Below are 15833 nucleotides of genomic sequence, written 5' to 3'. Positions count from 1 at the left end.
TAAGAATAGAACATGCAGGTGTCGATTCAAATTGTTTGTTTTGTTTAGACGGATCCACGCCAGAAATAATCTTTTCTTATAATAGATCCCCTCATATTAATTTTTTTATAAAGCTTTTTTATAAACCTAAATTAACTGACGAGGTAAGATTACCCCTTCGGGTATTGTTTCAATAAAAAATAGTCTGCAAGCGTGTAGTTTGAAAACAATTTGAGAGATTAATGAGGTAATAAAATTTAAATTTAGACATTTAACGAAATCTCGAGTTTTTTGCGGTAAAGATACATTTGCAAGACATTATATTGCCAAGAAATATAATACAGAGGCGTACTCTATAATATTAATAAAGAAATGTATTGGGGCTATAGTAAGATATGCTACAAGCTGTAACACATCTTTTTTTTATTTCGTAGTGTAATTTATATTATGTGTGCTTTAAAAATCGTTTAAACTTACTTCAATAAAATGTAGAAGAACTTCACGTCCCGCAGGTTCCGTACCATGTATATTTCCCACCAACTTCACATTTGGTACTCCGACACGATCTTCTGGTGCCGCTGTCAGCTCCAAAACCCATATGGGAGAAGGTGGAATACCTGTAATAAAACATAAAGCTATTAAAAGGAAAATAATTTCTGAAAACTTTAAAGGTAGCAGAGGTAGTAGTTCTCACCCACTCGATGAACAGATCAAGTGCAGAAAAGCCAGTGGCAAGAGATTTTCCGAGTCCATGAGAGCGGCGCAGGATAGAAGTCAATGAAAATAAATAGATACTCATAAGTTGCTCCTAGTAATAAGGAAACGACTAGAGATAATTCTGTTCTATTATTCTACTAAAAAAATATGAGTTTTTGAGTAAATCCGACTAATATGCATAATATGAACCTAAGAAGGTAAGAAATCATCACGACTTTTCGCATTTTCTATACTGCTTCTCTAAAGAGATCAGCAGAAGTTCAGTTAAACCAAGCTCTCAAATTGTTTAACCAGGAGATGAGTCTTCTTCCACGACTCCTTATACCTCTTTGTTTATTTTATTATTATATTAATTGTTGTTGAAAATTTATAAAAAGTTAGTGTCCTATATTTTTTTTCTTATTTAATTTATTGTCTCTATTTAATTATATCGAATTCGATATCAAGTTCGTTTTAAGCTTGTGACGACATATCAATTATATATATATATATATATATATATATATATATATATATATATATATATATATATATATATATATATATATTATATTTTTTTTATTTAAAATTTATGAATAAAAATATTTACAACTAGCAACAAAAAATTAGACTAACGAGCAAATTTTCTCTGTTAACAATCTTAAAACTAATGTTTGTTGAGTTCTTTCCAGTGGTATTACTCAATTTTTTTACTGTCTTAAACATAGCACTTGTAGGTGTGCAGTTTTTGTACAGGGTTTCTCATTATATTGTGACCCCCCACTTATTTTTCTTAATTTCGGGAATACAAAAAAAAGTTTCAAATAAAAGTTGTATTATTTTATCTGTACCCACCAACAGTGTAGCAACAGACTAAATTTTGTATACAGGGAGTGCCCAATAAAATGCATCTTCAATATTTCAAATATGACACCCTGTATCTTTTTATAGTTTTGAGTAGCCCTGCATTTCCTGATTACAAATATATAACATGGTGTAGCATTAGTTTTGTTCTATAATAGCGTATGGTACTACTATACTATACTAAGGTAAGAAAAAAATATATTTAGAAAGTCAACAAAATTAATGACTTACAATACTATATTTAAGATACATTTAAAATACAATACTACATTTAAGATTACAATAGATGCTCAAAGTGCCCTCCATTGTTATCAATGCACAAGTAATATCTTCGTCTCAAATTTTCTAATGCGTCAGGTATTGTGTTATTATGACCATTTAAATTTTCAATTTCCGCGTGAACTTTTGCCGTGATAGTGTTAATATTTGTATTTAAATCAAAATACACTTTTTCTTTTAAAAACCCCCATAAAAAGCTATCACATGGTGTTAAGTCGGGACTATTTGGTGGCCATGTAGTGGTACCCTTATTGCCGATCCACACATTAAATTGATTATTTAAATGTTCTTGAACGGCTACGACATTATGTGGCGGTGCTCCATCTTGTTGTCATATCATACTATTTAATTGATTTTGTGTATAATTTTGATTTAATAACTCATCCACTTCTGTAATGACTGTCCAAATATGATTCCCCAGTTAATTTATAATCATAAAACAATGGCCCAACTATTTTGTTTTGAAATATTCCGCACCACACATTTATTGATTTTCTTCCTGACTTTTTTATTTGCTTAATTTTTCTTTTTCGATTATTTTTCTGTTCCCACGAATACCTATTTCTTCTATTAAAAATGCCTGAAGTTGAAAAATTTGATTCATCTGTTCATAAAATGTTATAAAAATAATTAGGATCATTGTTTAAATTTGTAAGCATGTCTTGACAGAACTGTAAACGCTTTCTCTTATGAACATTGGTAAGTTCTGGTACCGGTAATATTTTGTACGGCTTATAGTTGGGCTTTTTTAAAACTCTAGGACCCTTAAGCTAGCGGGGACACATGAGCGGAATCCAATTTAATCTACGTAATATTTTTTCACCAATTTTTCACTAATTTATTACCACCCTAATAATTTTTCACCACCAAACCAACCTTAAGGGGAGCGATTCTGCTGGCTTAAGATTCAAGCTAGCAGAATTCAAAAAAGAAACTTTTTGTTGATGGCATATTTTTTCACCCATTTTTCACTAATTTATTACCACCCTAATAATTTTTCACCACCAAACCACCCTTAATGGGAGCGATTCTGCTGGCTTAAGGTTCAAGCTAGCAGAATAATAAAATAAAAAATCTTTTTGTTAATGGCATATTTCTTCACCAATTTTTCACTAATTTATTACCACCCTAATAATTTTTCACCACCAAACCAACCTTAAGGGGAGCGATTCTGCTGGCTTAAGGTTCAAGCTAGCAGAATTCAAAAAAAAAACTTTTTGTTGATGACATATTTTTTCACCCATTTTTCACTAATTTATTACCACCCTAATAATTTTTCACCACCAAACCACCCTTAATGGGAGCGATTCTGCTGGCTTAAGGTTTAAGCTAGCAGAATTCAAAAAAAAAACTTTTTGTTGATGGCATATTTTTTCACCAATTTTTCACTAATTTATTACCACCCTAATAATTTTTCACCACCAAACCCCCCTTAATGGGAGCGATTCTGCTGGCTTAAGGTTCAAGCTAGCAGAATTCAAAAAAAAAACTTTTTGTTGATGACATATAGTTTCACCCATTTTTCACTAATTTATTACCACCCTAATAATTTTTCACCACCAAACCACCCTTAATGGGAGCGGTTCTTCTGGCTTAAGGTTCTAAATGGCAGAATTCAAAAAAAAAAAAAAAATTTGTTGATGGCATATTTTTCACCCATTTTTCACTAATTTATTACCACCCTAATATTGTTTCACCATTAAACCACCCTTAAGGGGAGCCATTCTGCTGGCTTGCGGTTCTGCTGGCTTGCGGTTCAAGCCAGCAGAATTAAAAAACATATTTATAATATACCACAGTGTTTTGCTAGGTTTTTACGAATTTATTACCATTCTAGTAATTTTTCACCCCTTAACTACCCCTTGTGAAAACTCAATAATTGTGTTAGATTAAAATTGAAGGAGAAATTTTTTTTCAAATTTACTGTCCACTACTTATAACTGAAATAAAAAAGTGTTTTGTTAAGTTTATACTAAACTTTGACCATCCTGATAATTTTGCTCCCATAAACCTATTCGAAAACTTTCCTACTAGCTGAATATTTGAACCAGCAAAATAAGAAAAAAACGTATTTTTGAAATACCTCAGTATTCTGCTAAGTTTTTACTAATTTATTACCACCCTAGTAATTTTTCACACCTAAACTACCCCTTGTGATAAGTCAATAATTCTGTTAGGTTAAAATTTAACGTGAAAAAAATCTTTTTTTACAATTTCACTATCCTCTACTTATAACTGACATAAAAAAGTATTTTTACCCTGATAAGTTTCCATCTCTAAACCAATCTGATTTGGAAACATTCCTGCTAGCTTAATATTCGAGCCAGCGTAATTAAAAAAAATTATTTATGATATACCACAGTATTTTGCTAAGTTTTTACGAATTTATTACCAACTTAGTAATTTTTTATCCCTCGACTAACCCTTAGTGGAAGTCAATAGTACTGCTATGTTTAAATTAAAGGTGAAAAAGTTTTGTTTTATAATTTTACTAAATACTATTTATAAGTAAAATAAGAAACTCTCTGGTTAGTTTTTACTAAATGTTAACGAACTTCACCAATTCCACCATCTACACATTTACGCTGGTTGAATGCAAAGCAAATCTTTTCGGAAATATGAGATACTACAGTATTATGCTAGATTTGTACTAATACATTACCATCCTAGTAATTTTTCACCCTTCAACTACCCTCTATGAGGAGTCAATAATTCTACTACCTTAAAATTTAAGGTGATAAAAAATCTATATTTATAATTTTACTGTATTCTACTTGTAACTGAAAATATAAATTGCTTGCCTGGTTTTTACTAAATTTGATCCACCCTTATAATTTTTGACCCCCTAAGCTTCAGATAATGGGAAACATTCAACAAGATACACATTGACGCTAGGTGAATAAAAAATCTTTTTGAAAACACAAGAGTGCTCTGCTAGAATTTTACTATATTTTTACCAGCCTAGTCATGTTTTTCTCAACTACCCTAATTGAAAAACATTTTCAAATGTTATTCTATACTAACTAATATTTATTTTTTCAATGTTTAAATATTAAAAATATGAAAACACTTTATTCCAAAAATTATAAATTTTACCCGTTTTAAAAAATTGACTCTGATTCGAGTCGTATTACATGGCTAAGCGAAATCGAATCGTTAGTCCTTTTTATGAATATAAAATAACTGAAATCAAGTTGAGTTTTAGTAAATACAATGGAATTTTTATATTTCACAGAATAAATTACCAGGTAAGAAATATTCAAATTGAAATAATTTTATTACGTCTATTACATTATTTATCTGATTGTAAAGGAGGGTCGTCGGGATCGTGCGCACCTATTGCACCCTATTGTTAAAAGATTTGCATTCATTAGGTAGATGAAAATTTGAAAAATAATTTAGGTATTTAATATTTTAATAATATTTAAATAAGAAGAGTATTAACGATTGTTCAAAACATAATTTTAAGATTAGGTGTATAACATAAAGAATTTATATTGCAAAACATTTTAAGTAGGTATATTCAAATGAGACCGAAATTACCGGTTGGTCAGAACAGCTGATATAGATTATTTGCGTAGTAAAATAAATTTATATTAGCAGCATTTTAAAAATTTAAAGATATTTGTATTTTAATTCTTTGTCGATTTTTCATTCATTGTCAGTTGAATATAGGTAAAAATTAAAGGTTATTACAAAAAAATATTAACTTATTTATTTTGTTTATGAAAATGTTTGAAAGAATCGCCCACGGAGAGATCTGGTTTCTCGGCACAATCCACACACTCATAAATTGGGTTTTTTCTTATTTTTAGGATAGGACATACTCTGCATCTTTTCGTTTTCGTTTCGCGTTTGTCCGATTTATTAGCAATTATTTATAGGTACCTAAATGTTCGCGTGCGATATTCCGTCTTTCTTTGCTTTTTTATAAATTAATTTACGAATTAATTCTAACCTTTTATGTCTTTTGTTTAGTATATTGTTTAAAACTAAGTCTAACTTTCCACGGTACCATCGATTCATCTAGCGATAATTATTTTACTGGATAACTGGATAACTGGATAAAAAGTCTATAACTGTTCTTATTCTATAAAACCGATCTTCAGGAATAACATTCGGTCCCATTGGATTATGGATGAAGATTAAGCACCTTAAAATTATAAGAAAAAGATCTCTTCCGATGTTCTGCAAAAAAGATTTTAAGCTGAATAGTGGATCTGTTTTCCAATAACCCTCCAATCTTGAAATCCGTATGTGTCAGTGTGGAAGATAATTCCCATAAATACTAGAAATTCAAATAAGGAAAGTAGTTTACATCTTTAAATGCTAGAATTTACACAAACGCCAACTTCACCAACTTTTTTATATGCTAAACATTGCAATATTGTTGTTTTGTACACTACCTATTTTTTAACAATATTTTACAACTTAAAAAGGGATCATTCCCGTGAGTTGGCTGTATATCATATAGTTAAAAAACTCGAACATTGAAGTAAAACACTGTTGTGATTGGTATATTTAATTAAATTTTAAAAATCCTAAAGGATTAAGTTCAAAACGTTTTCGGACTTATCAGTCCAGTGAAATTTGTAGTACTTTTAGCAAGTAATTAATAAGTAATAGGTAACTAGTAATTTTTAATTAAATATACCAATGATTACAACAGAAGTGTTTTTCACACACACACACACACTCGCACACACACACCGTGTAAATGTATTCAAGTATTTTTGAAAACACAAATTTATTTAATTTTTGTTAAAGGGGTAGTAAGGGGTGAAAAATTACTAAAGTTGTAATAAATTCGTAAAAACCTAGCAGAACACTGTGGTAGATCATAAATATTTTTTTTAATTCTGCTAGCTTGAACCGTAAGCCAGCAGAATCGCTTCCCTTAAGGGCGGTTTGATGGTGAAAAAATATTAGGGTGGTAATAAATTAGTGAAAAATGGGTGAAAAAATATGCCATCAACAAAAAGTTTTTTTTTTTAAATTCTGTTAGCTTAAACCTTAAGCCAGCAGAATCGCTCCCATTAAGGGTGGTTTGGTGGTGAAAAATTATTAGGGTGGTAATAAATTAGTGAAAAATTAGTGAAAAAATATGCCACCAACAAAAAGTTTTTTTTTTGAATTCTGCTAGCTTGAACCTTAAGCCAGCAGAATCGTTCCCATTAAGGGTGGTTTGGTGGTGAAAAAATATTAGGGTGGTAATAAATTAGTGAAAAATGGGTGAAAAAATATGCCATCAACAAAAAGTTTTTTTTTTTGAATTCTGCTAGCTTAAACCTTAAGCCAGCAGAATCGCTCCCATTAAGGGTGGTTTGGTGGTGAAAAATTATTAGGGTGGTAATAAATTAGTGAAAAATTGGTGAAAAAATATGCCATCAACAAAAAGTTTTTTTTTTGAATTCTGCTAGCTTGAACCTTAAGCCAGCAGAATCGCTCCCATTAAGGGGGGTTTGGTGGTGAAAAATTATTAGGGTGGTAATAAATTAGTGAAAAATTGGTGAAAAAATATGCCATCAACAAAAAGTTTTTTTTTTGAATTCTGCTAGCTTGAACCTTAAGCCAGCAGAATCGCTCCCCTTAAGGTTGGTTTGGTGGTGAAAAATTATTAGGGTGGTAATAAATTAGTGAAAAATTGGTGAAAAAATATTACGTAGGTTAAATTGGATTCCGCTCATGTGTCCCCGCTAGCTTAAGGGACCTTAAAACTCTATGTATCGTCGCACGGCTTTTCTCTAATGCATTAGTAGCATTGTTTAGACTAGTTTCGGAATTTTCTAAAATAAAAATGGTATTATGGATTTAATCTATTATTTAGGTATTTAATTTTTACCTTCAAAGTAAAGCAAAGTCCATGTTAGGAATAACTCTGCGAGACAGAATAACCAACGAAGACATCAGGAGAAGAACCGGAATGACTGACATCATCGAGAAGATAGCCAGACTAAAATGGAGATGGGCAGGACACATAGCCAGAATGACAGAAGGGCGATGGACAAAGAGGTTATTGGAATGGAGGCCAAGGGAAGACAAGAGAAGCGTCGGTCGACCACCTACAAGATGGACTGACGATTTAAGAAGACTCAATAAAAACTATACGCAAGATAGATGGGGTTGGAAACATGAGGAAGAGACCTATGTTCAGCAGTGGACTCTTGAGGCTGGATGATGATGAAAGCAAAGTATTAAGATCTTCAGCATCATCATCCTATCTATCTATCATTTCCTACGATAGTACGTAGAAGGAGTCTGTCGATCTGGATAAATCAGCCTATATTCTCTTCTTGCCGCTTGCATGTTTTTATTATTTTTTACATAAATTGAGAATATATCTACTTTTTCATCTACAGTATAACCCATTTCGGTATCAGGACTGACAGTTTATAATAAATTAATAATTGTTTCATTTTGAAATGTCAGTTGCATAGCCACCTATGGTTACCCCTTTGTAGTACCATATGCCATTATAGAACAAAACTAATGCTACACAATGTTATATATTGGTAATCAGGAAATGCAGGGCTACTCAAAACTATAAAAAGTACAGGGTGTCCCATTTGAAATATTGAAGATGCATTTTATTGGGCACTCCCTGTATACAAAATTTGGTCTGTTGCTACATTGTTGGTCGGTAAAGATAAAATAATACAACTTTTATTTAAAACTTTTTTTTTGTATTCCCGAAATTAAGGAAAATAAGTGGGGGTCAAAATATAATGAGAAACCCGGTACATATACATCTACAAAAAAGTTGTTCAAAATTAAATTTCCTATCGAAATGTCACCTATTAAAGTTAAAAATAATGTTTTTTGGCAAAATAATATTCAAAAAACGAAGCAAAAAATAATAGGATCACACGTATTTTTTCTTTTTGGCCCCATAACCTTTTTCTACGGGGGTGTAGGTATATGCATTGCTTTACAGAAAAAAAAACTATCTTTCCTCATCTAAATGACATTTTGCAAAAGGCTTTAGGATTTACAGTATTCGAGATACGATTTCTCAAAGATTACTCGATTACTTACACCGATTTTGGGCCATTTTTCCTATAACTGGCCTATAAGAGAAAGAAAAAAATAATTACCTTTAAAATAATATACTGTAGAATGTAGAAGACTCTAGAAACAATTTTAAGCAGGATACGGTTCTTTAAAGTTTTCTACTTTTAACGATTTTTGCTATTTACGGCAAAATGCAAAAATTGCGTACGAAAGCTACTCCCTTCATCTTTAAAATAAATTTTAATTTTTGGTGATAAGACACTCTGATTAAAAGTTATCGAATTTTTACCGTAGCGTTTATACAAATTTTATATAAAAAATTGATTTCGCACGCGTAACACATTTAAAATCTCCGGTCACTTCAAATGTTGTTTCTGAGAGAACAGTTCATTCTACAGAAAAAATGATAACATACATTTTTGTTAACATTATCTCATCTATCTTTCTTGTTTAAAACATTTTTTTCTATGGTGTACAGATTCTTGGTAAATCGATGATTTCGTGGAAGGTAGGAGTGACAAACATTTTTGCATCTTTTAAATTAAAATTCATTAAAATTCAGTCTGTTCGTATGATTTTTAGAGGTTCAGTGGCATTTTCGTCTCTGACGACTGCGACCGGAGTATTCTTTCCTTGTAGATTTAGATGTAGATTTAATCCAAATCGTTGCAAGTATCAGAATTTTAGGAAACAAATCTTAGTTATCTTGGTTACCATTAGTCCTAGAATATTTTACAATAGACTATTTTAAAGTACAGAAAATAAGCTTTCTTTTTTATTTTGTAATACATATACCTAAATGTACAAGAATAAAAGTTATAATAAGAAATTTAAAAAACAGCCGTAAATCGTTAAAAATAAAAAACTTTGAATAACCGTATCTTGCTTAAAATTAGTCTTAAATCGTTATACTATAGACCATTACTTTCACACATAACTTATAGACATACATAAACTATTTTCAAAGTAAAAATTCAACTCAGTTTTTGCACTAACTCGAAAGTTTTGGTTCTTTTGAGTGTTCTCACTATACCATGATGATCCAGGAGTTGAATAGCCTCTACGGTTACATGGTTATAAAGTTTGTTTCCATGCTTCTTTGCAAATATTTTAATCACATCTACGGTAATTTCCACGACTAGATCTCTATGTAGGTCGCTACTTCTTATGTACCAGGGAAAACTTTAAATCATTTTGATGCTACTCGCACAGGTACATCCCCGAGCTGTATGCCATATGTCCATACTGGCTGCAGTAGCTACTTGTTTATATATCATGAGCTTATTATGTATTGACAGCTCCGATTTTCTTCAAAGGAGCCCTTACAATTTTCCATATTTGCTGTTGTCTCGTAGTCAATATGTCGAAATTTTGATGTGATGATCCCAATTGTCCTTTCTTGAAATTATTAGTTTAGATGAAATTACTAACAGAGCTACCAGCTCTATATCTACCAGCAAAGGCCATAGTTTATTTGACCAACTTACTAAACGCCATACTGGGATACAGGAACATTGCAAACAAAAAAACAGGACCTTTCTGCAAAATTACAGGTCGAGTAGTTTTTTTTTCTAATAATCAGCAAAATAATAAAGGTAATTAGTAATCCTTAAAGCACAGTTTGGCTTTAGATCAGAAGAATGGAGTATATAGCAGCTGGTTTCAACGACAAACAATACAATACACATAAAGGATTTATCTCTCTCTCTCTAATTGCGCTAAAGCCAAAATCGAGCCCTGGCCTCCTCCAAACTATGCCTCCAATCTTGCCGGTCCCGCGTCGATCCTCTCCAGGTTCTTACGTTTAGCAAATTTTGCGCATCCGCTGCCACTTCATCCTCCCACCTTTTCCGTGGGCTTCCTTTTGGTCTTGCAACTTGCATTTTACTATATAGAATTCTTTGTGACAATCTATCAGTCTCCATTCTAACTATATGATCAGCCCATTAAAGTCTTTGAAGTTTACCGAATTCTGAGATCGGTACCTCTTTGAAAAGTTGGTAGAGTTCATGGTTGTACCTGGATCTCCATACTCCGTTTTCTTTGATAGGTCCAAATATCTTCCTTGGGACTTTTCTTTCGAAGACTTTCAGCTTTCGTTTTGTGTCTTTTGTCATCACCCATGTCTCACATCCATAACATACTTTGGTCTGATAATAGTTTCTGATTTTCGGTATCCGGTGTGTGTTTTTGGTGCAGAACACATGGGCGAGTGCAAAGTAAGCTTTGTTTCTATTTACTATTCTTATTTGAATTTCTGGTGTTTCTATTGCATCCGTATTTAATGTAACTCCCAGATATGTGAAACTTTTTACTCTTTCAATACCGTCCTCTAATTCAACTGTTCGTTTATTTCTCCTAGCTGTCTCTGTAGGGCCGATATTTTATCGACCCCCTGTCTTGCATCTTCGTAGATTGCTCTTCTTTCTCTGGTTTTTATTTCCATGTATTTCTTGCGTTCTTTATTTATTTTCTGTATGGCCTTTTGACACTCGTCATTTAACCTTTCTCTTTTTGTTTGTTTCTTTTTTTGCCTATGATCTTGCTTGCTGCGTCAATTACTTTTGATTTGAAATGAAAAAGACAGAAAAGATTTGATTTCACGTTCAAAGCGTCTATGTATCTATTGATACATATATCTGATGAGACTTATTAAGTCGAAATACGTATCAATAGATACATAGACGCTTTGAACGTGAAATCAAATCTTTTCTGTCTTTTTCATTTTATTCGGATCTACTCTGTATGAGTACGAGAAACAAATTCGTTAGGATTTCTGCTTAGATGAATAGACATGTCGTGGAATGCAAATTTTAGATTCCCCATGTCTCTTTTAACATCTTTATCATCGTCTGGCCATGCCTTGCAATTTTTAGAAGGCTCCAGATTAAAGCAGAAATCTGAATTTGTTTCGAAACTATCTTACCGATTTTACTTTTGATTTCTTTCTTCTCAATGTTCTTTGGTGCCTACACTGCCTGTATTTGTCAGTTATCGTGTTATTTCTGTCTCATAGTTCTGTTTAATATCTTGTTGATTCAATTTTTGTATATCTAGTTGTTCTGTTGTTTGTTTATGACTGTCTCTATTGTTTCTCTTAATTCTGCATCTGTATTTTATCTGCACTAGGAGATGGTTGGATCCGCAGCATGTTCCTCTTTGGTTTTTCACATCTTGTATGCTTGTTGCGGCCTTTTTATCTATCAAAACATATTGAATTTGGTTGGCAGTTGTTCCACCACGCCTAATCTATGTCGCTTTGTGTATGTCGAGGTGTGGGAAAAAAGTCGAGCATATGATCATGTTTTTCCTACTGGCAAAGTGATGAGTAATGCTCCATTTTCATTGGTATTTTGATGATGGGAATGTTTACCAATGGTTCCTAAGAAAACATCGTCTTTGCCTATTTGAGCATTCATATCTCCTAGTTCGATCTTGATGTCATTTCTCAGTGAGCTGTCGTATACTTTCTCTAGCTGTTCGTAAAAATTTTCTTTTATTTATATGCTATGTTCTTCTATTGGGCAATTTATGTTAATGATTGAAAGGTTAAAAAATCTTGTTTTAATTCTTCGTTTACATATTCCCTCATTCACTGCTTTAAAATCTAATATGGCATGTTTCATGTTATTGTTAACTGTGAAGGCCTCTTTTTTTCTTTTTCGTTATATAGTACTGTGTGCGTTTTTGTGAGTTTTATTTCGTGTCCTAGCCACTTAGTTTCTTGTATTGCTGCTTGTATTTTATATTTTCTGAGCTCGTTACGTGGTGATGCCTGTGCTCCTGATTTATTCACTGTCAGGACGTTTCAGGTACCGAGTGCGTAGTCCATATTTCTTTGTTTAAGTCGTCGTCGATAAGACCGATTTATACGAGGCTTATTACAAGGTTTCGTGGTTTTTTACTTTTTACGGTAACGTTACCGGCCCATTGCCCAACCCCCAATCTGGAAGACTAGAATTTTCTGTCAGAGTTTATTCCCTTAGCCGATATGTTCCAGTTTTTAGGCGCCAGAGACTCGCCTTTCACTTTCACCATCTCTCGTCTGCTACATAACGCGCACTTATTGTACGCCATGCACCCAGTAGCTACGCGGCAATCGTTTTTGGGGACGTGAGAGTAGGATTTGTTGGCAGAAGCTGAAAGGATTTATCTACAAGATGAAAAATTACTGATACAGGGGAGCTATGACAGAATTGATCTACTCGTACTTAGCCAAATGTGGTCAAGGCCAGTCGGAGCCCGTACGATCGGAGGCCGGTGTACGGCAGGGAGCAGTTTTGTCACCTCTTCTGTATAATATTTACACAGCAGACATTCCAACAACACCAGAAACACTACTCAGCCTTTACGCCAACTACACTTCCATCGCAACGTAACAGAAGCCAAGATATAGCAGTAAGAAACATACAGACTGCACTTGCTATACTGGAAGAATAGTGTATTCAATGGAAAATAGAGATAAACCCGGAGAAGACACAAGCAGTATTTTCAAAGAAGAAGAGAGACACCAGAACAATAATTAATAGTGCAGGACAGACCAATCAAATGGAGAAACGAGTCTAAATACCCTGGCGATCACTACGGACCAAAAACTTACGTTTACATCGCTCTTAAAAACAACGACTCAGAAATCAATAGCAGCACAAACCGTCATACGAGGACTCATAGGAATAAACCAAATATAAATTCGATAATGTAGTGTCACATCTACTTATGTAGGTCAAGGTCATACATGGGAGTTACTTTGTAAAAGTAAAACACAATGATTTGGTACAATTTTTATACAAGTTTAAATTAACAAATACAATGAAAAAATGTGTTCACGATAAAAAACAATCGCTGAATTATGAAAATGTTTGTGTAGAATACAAGTATGGTCATTTATATTATCATATATTAGAATTAATTAAGAGCTAAAAGTCCAGTATCCAGTATGTACCTACTAAACGTTTAATTTCGGTTTAGATTTGATAATTTATCGCTTATCGAGCTTTGGTTGATAAAGGCTTAAAAACAAAACGTAAATAGATTTTTATAGATTACAAACAAATGAAAATTTCGGTCATTAATTTTTGTTTTTAAATAAATATTTAATTAACAAATGCACGATGAAAGAAGACAAATAATTTAACATCACTCGGAAAAGAAAACGATCCCACTTACACTTAGGAATGCTGCATCTAATAAATCAATGTTGGTCCAAAGTATAATGGAACAGAAAAAGATACTGACGTTTTAAAAGTTAATGAAAAAATTTATTGTGGCGATCACTAAAATATTCGTCTTTGTCTTCTGTGTACAAGTGTTTGGATGACGATGGTGTTGACATACAGCTAAAATGGAATCGGAATTGCGAACATAAATCCTATTTTAGATTCTACGATTGGTTTGGACTATATAAAATCGGAGGCATCCTACATAAGAAATTTCATAAACTCCCTGTTGTTCAATTGGAATGTTGTCTTTAACTGATCAAACAAGAAATGAAAGTTTTTGTTGGGGGATAAATATTATCTTTATTCCTCTTGATTTGAGGATTTGCCGATTTTATCAGTGACACCTTTGTTGTAAGGAAGAAAAGTTTTCATATGATGAACATATGGCCTACCTAAAATTTACAAACCCGACATTTTTCTACGTCCTATTGTCAGTGGATACAACTATCCTACACAATCGTTGGCAAAATACTTGACCAAAACTCATCTATTCACAAATTAATTCACTTGTCTCCAGATCGATACGCCTTTGCGATGATGCAAGTAGATTCGCTTAGCACTCTTCTTTAAAGCAAGCTCTCATACAAAATGGTTATCACAAAAATCACCTCAATAGAAGCATCCACAAACGTCAAGCTCCCGCCTAATCTCAATCCAAAGACCCAGACCCTTATAATCCGAAAGCTTTTTTCCTTAGATCAAAGGTGCACCTGACAAAATAGACAAAATCCTCAAAGCAAGAGGAATAAAGACAATATTTACTTCCCGACAAAAGAACACCGCACAAACCTTATGGAAAAATTTCCTGGGTTAATTCTACCCAAAATTTGCTATGTTATAGTATTCGATGCATCGAAGAAAAGTCTCAATGGGCACAGGACCCAAAAACAAAAACTTTAGGGCGCTGAAGATTGTCAAAGTTGTTATTTACTGCAAGAATTTAATGTTCTCTCGTTCTTGTGGATGATGTTACGTAGTCAATAGCGCCAAGACAAAGATCACAATTACGAATTTTATTGAACTTTGAGAATGTAATCTATGGTGTTTACTCTGTCCTTGAGATTAATTCTAAAGGTCATTTGGAGGTCAAAATTGCTTCTTTACGAAAATCAGCATTTTTTTCTCATAAAAGAGGTCTACATTTTTTTAAAGGTGTATCACATGATTTGGTAAAGACATAAAGGATTTTTAGGGCCGCTGTTTCCGAATTAGTGGTCATTTAACATCTCTCAAGTCGACTTCGAAGACATTTTAAGGTTGATCTAAAGTTATCTAAAGGTTATCTCAATATTAGAAACTCAATGGCAATAAATAAAATCGGAAAATGTATATGTTATTCATAAGAGTTGCTTGTTATGTGCGGCGCTAGTAATGCGGTCGAGACGGTTTGGAATACCTTCCAAGTCGACTTAATAATATTCGCTTCTGGAAACGCGCTCTGTAGCTTTGGACTAGCTTCCATGTCTCACTGCATTATTAGAAATCATATGGCAGAGTTTGTAGTGCGTGTGCGCGTGTGTGTGTATATGTATGTGTGGTTGAGCGTTATATTGTTCTTATGAGTAGTGTCTGAGTGTGCTCAAGTATAAATGCATCTACAAATTCTAGTTTCGTTTTCGATATCTTGATGAAGAAGATCAAATATCTGGCTCCTATTACTTACAATCTCACACACATACACACACGCACACACTATAAACTCTGCCATATGATCTCTCGTTGGAGGGACACATGGAAGCTAGTCCAAAGCTACAGAGCGCGTTTCCAGGTTGTGGATATGGACAA

The 15833-nt window shown here is 33.0% G+C and overlaps 1 protein-coding gene across 1 annotated transcript in view; it reads right to left on the bottom strand.

The window, feature by feature from the left end:
- LOC140445239 (carboxypeptidase M-like) overlaps positions 1-15833 on the bottom strand; it is a 59756-nt gene that overhangs the window by 36091 nt on the left and 7832 nt on the right. Inside the window, exon 2 of the mRNA XM_072537139.1 lies at positions 457-596. Coding sequence (XP_072393240.1) covers positions 457-596 — 140 coding nt within the window. The remainder of the gene's footprint in view (positions 1-456; positions 597-15833) is intronic.

This window comes from Diabrotica undecimpunctata, chromosome 7 (assembly GCF_040954645.1).
Source record: "Diabrotica undecimpunctata isolate CICGRU chromosome 7, icDiaUnde3, whole genome shotgun sequence".
NCBI lineage: Eukaryota > Metazoa > Arthropoda > Insecta > Coleoptera > Chrysomelidae > Diabrotica > Diabrotica undecimpunctata.
The sequence above is the reverse complement of the archived record's forward strand: the minus strand, read 5'-3'. Positions and strand labels throughout refer to the sequence as shown.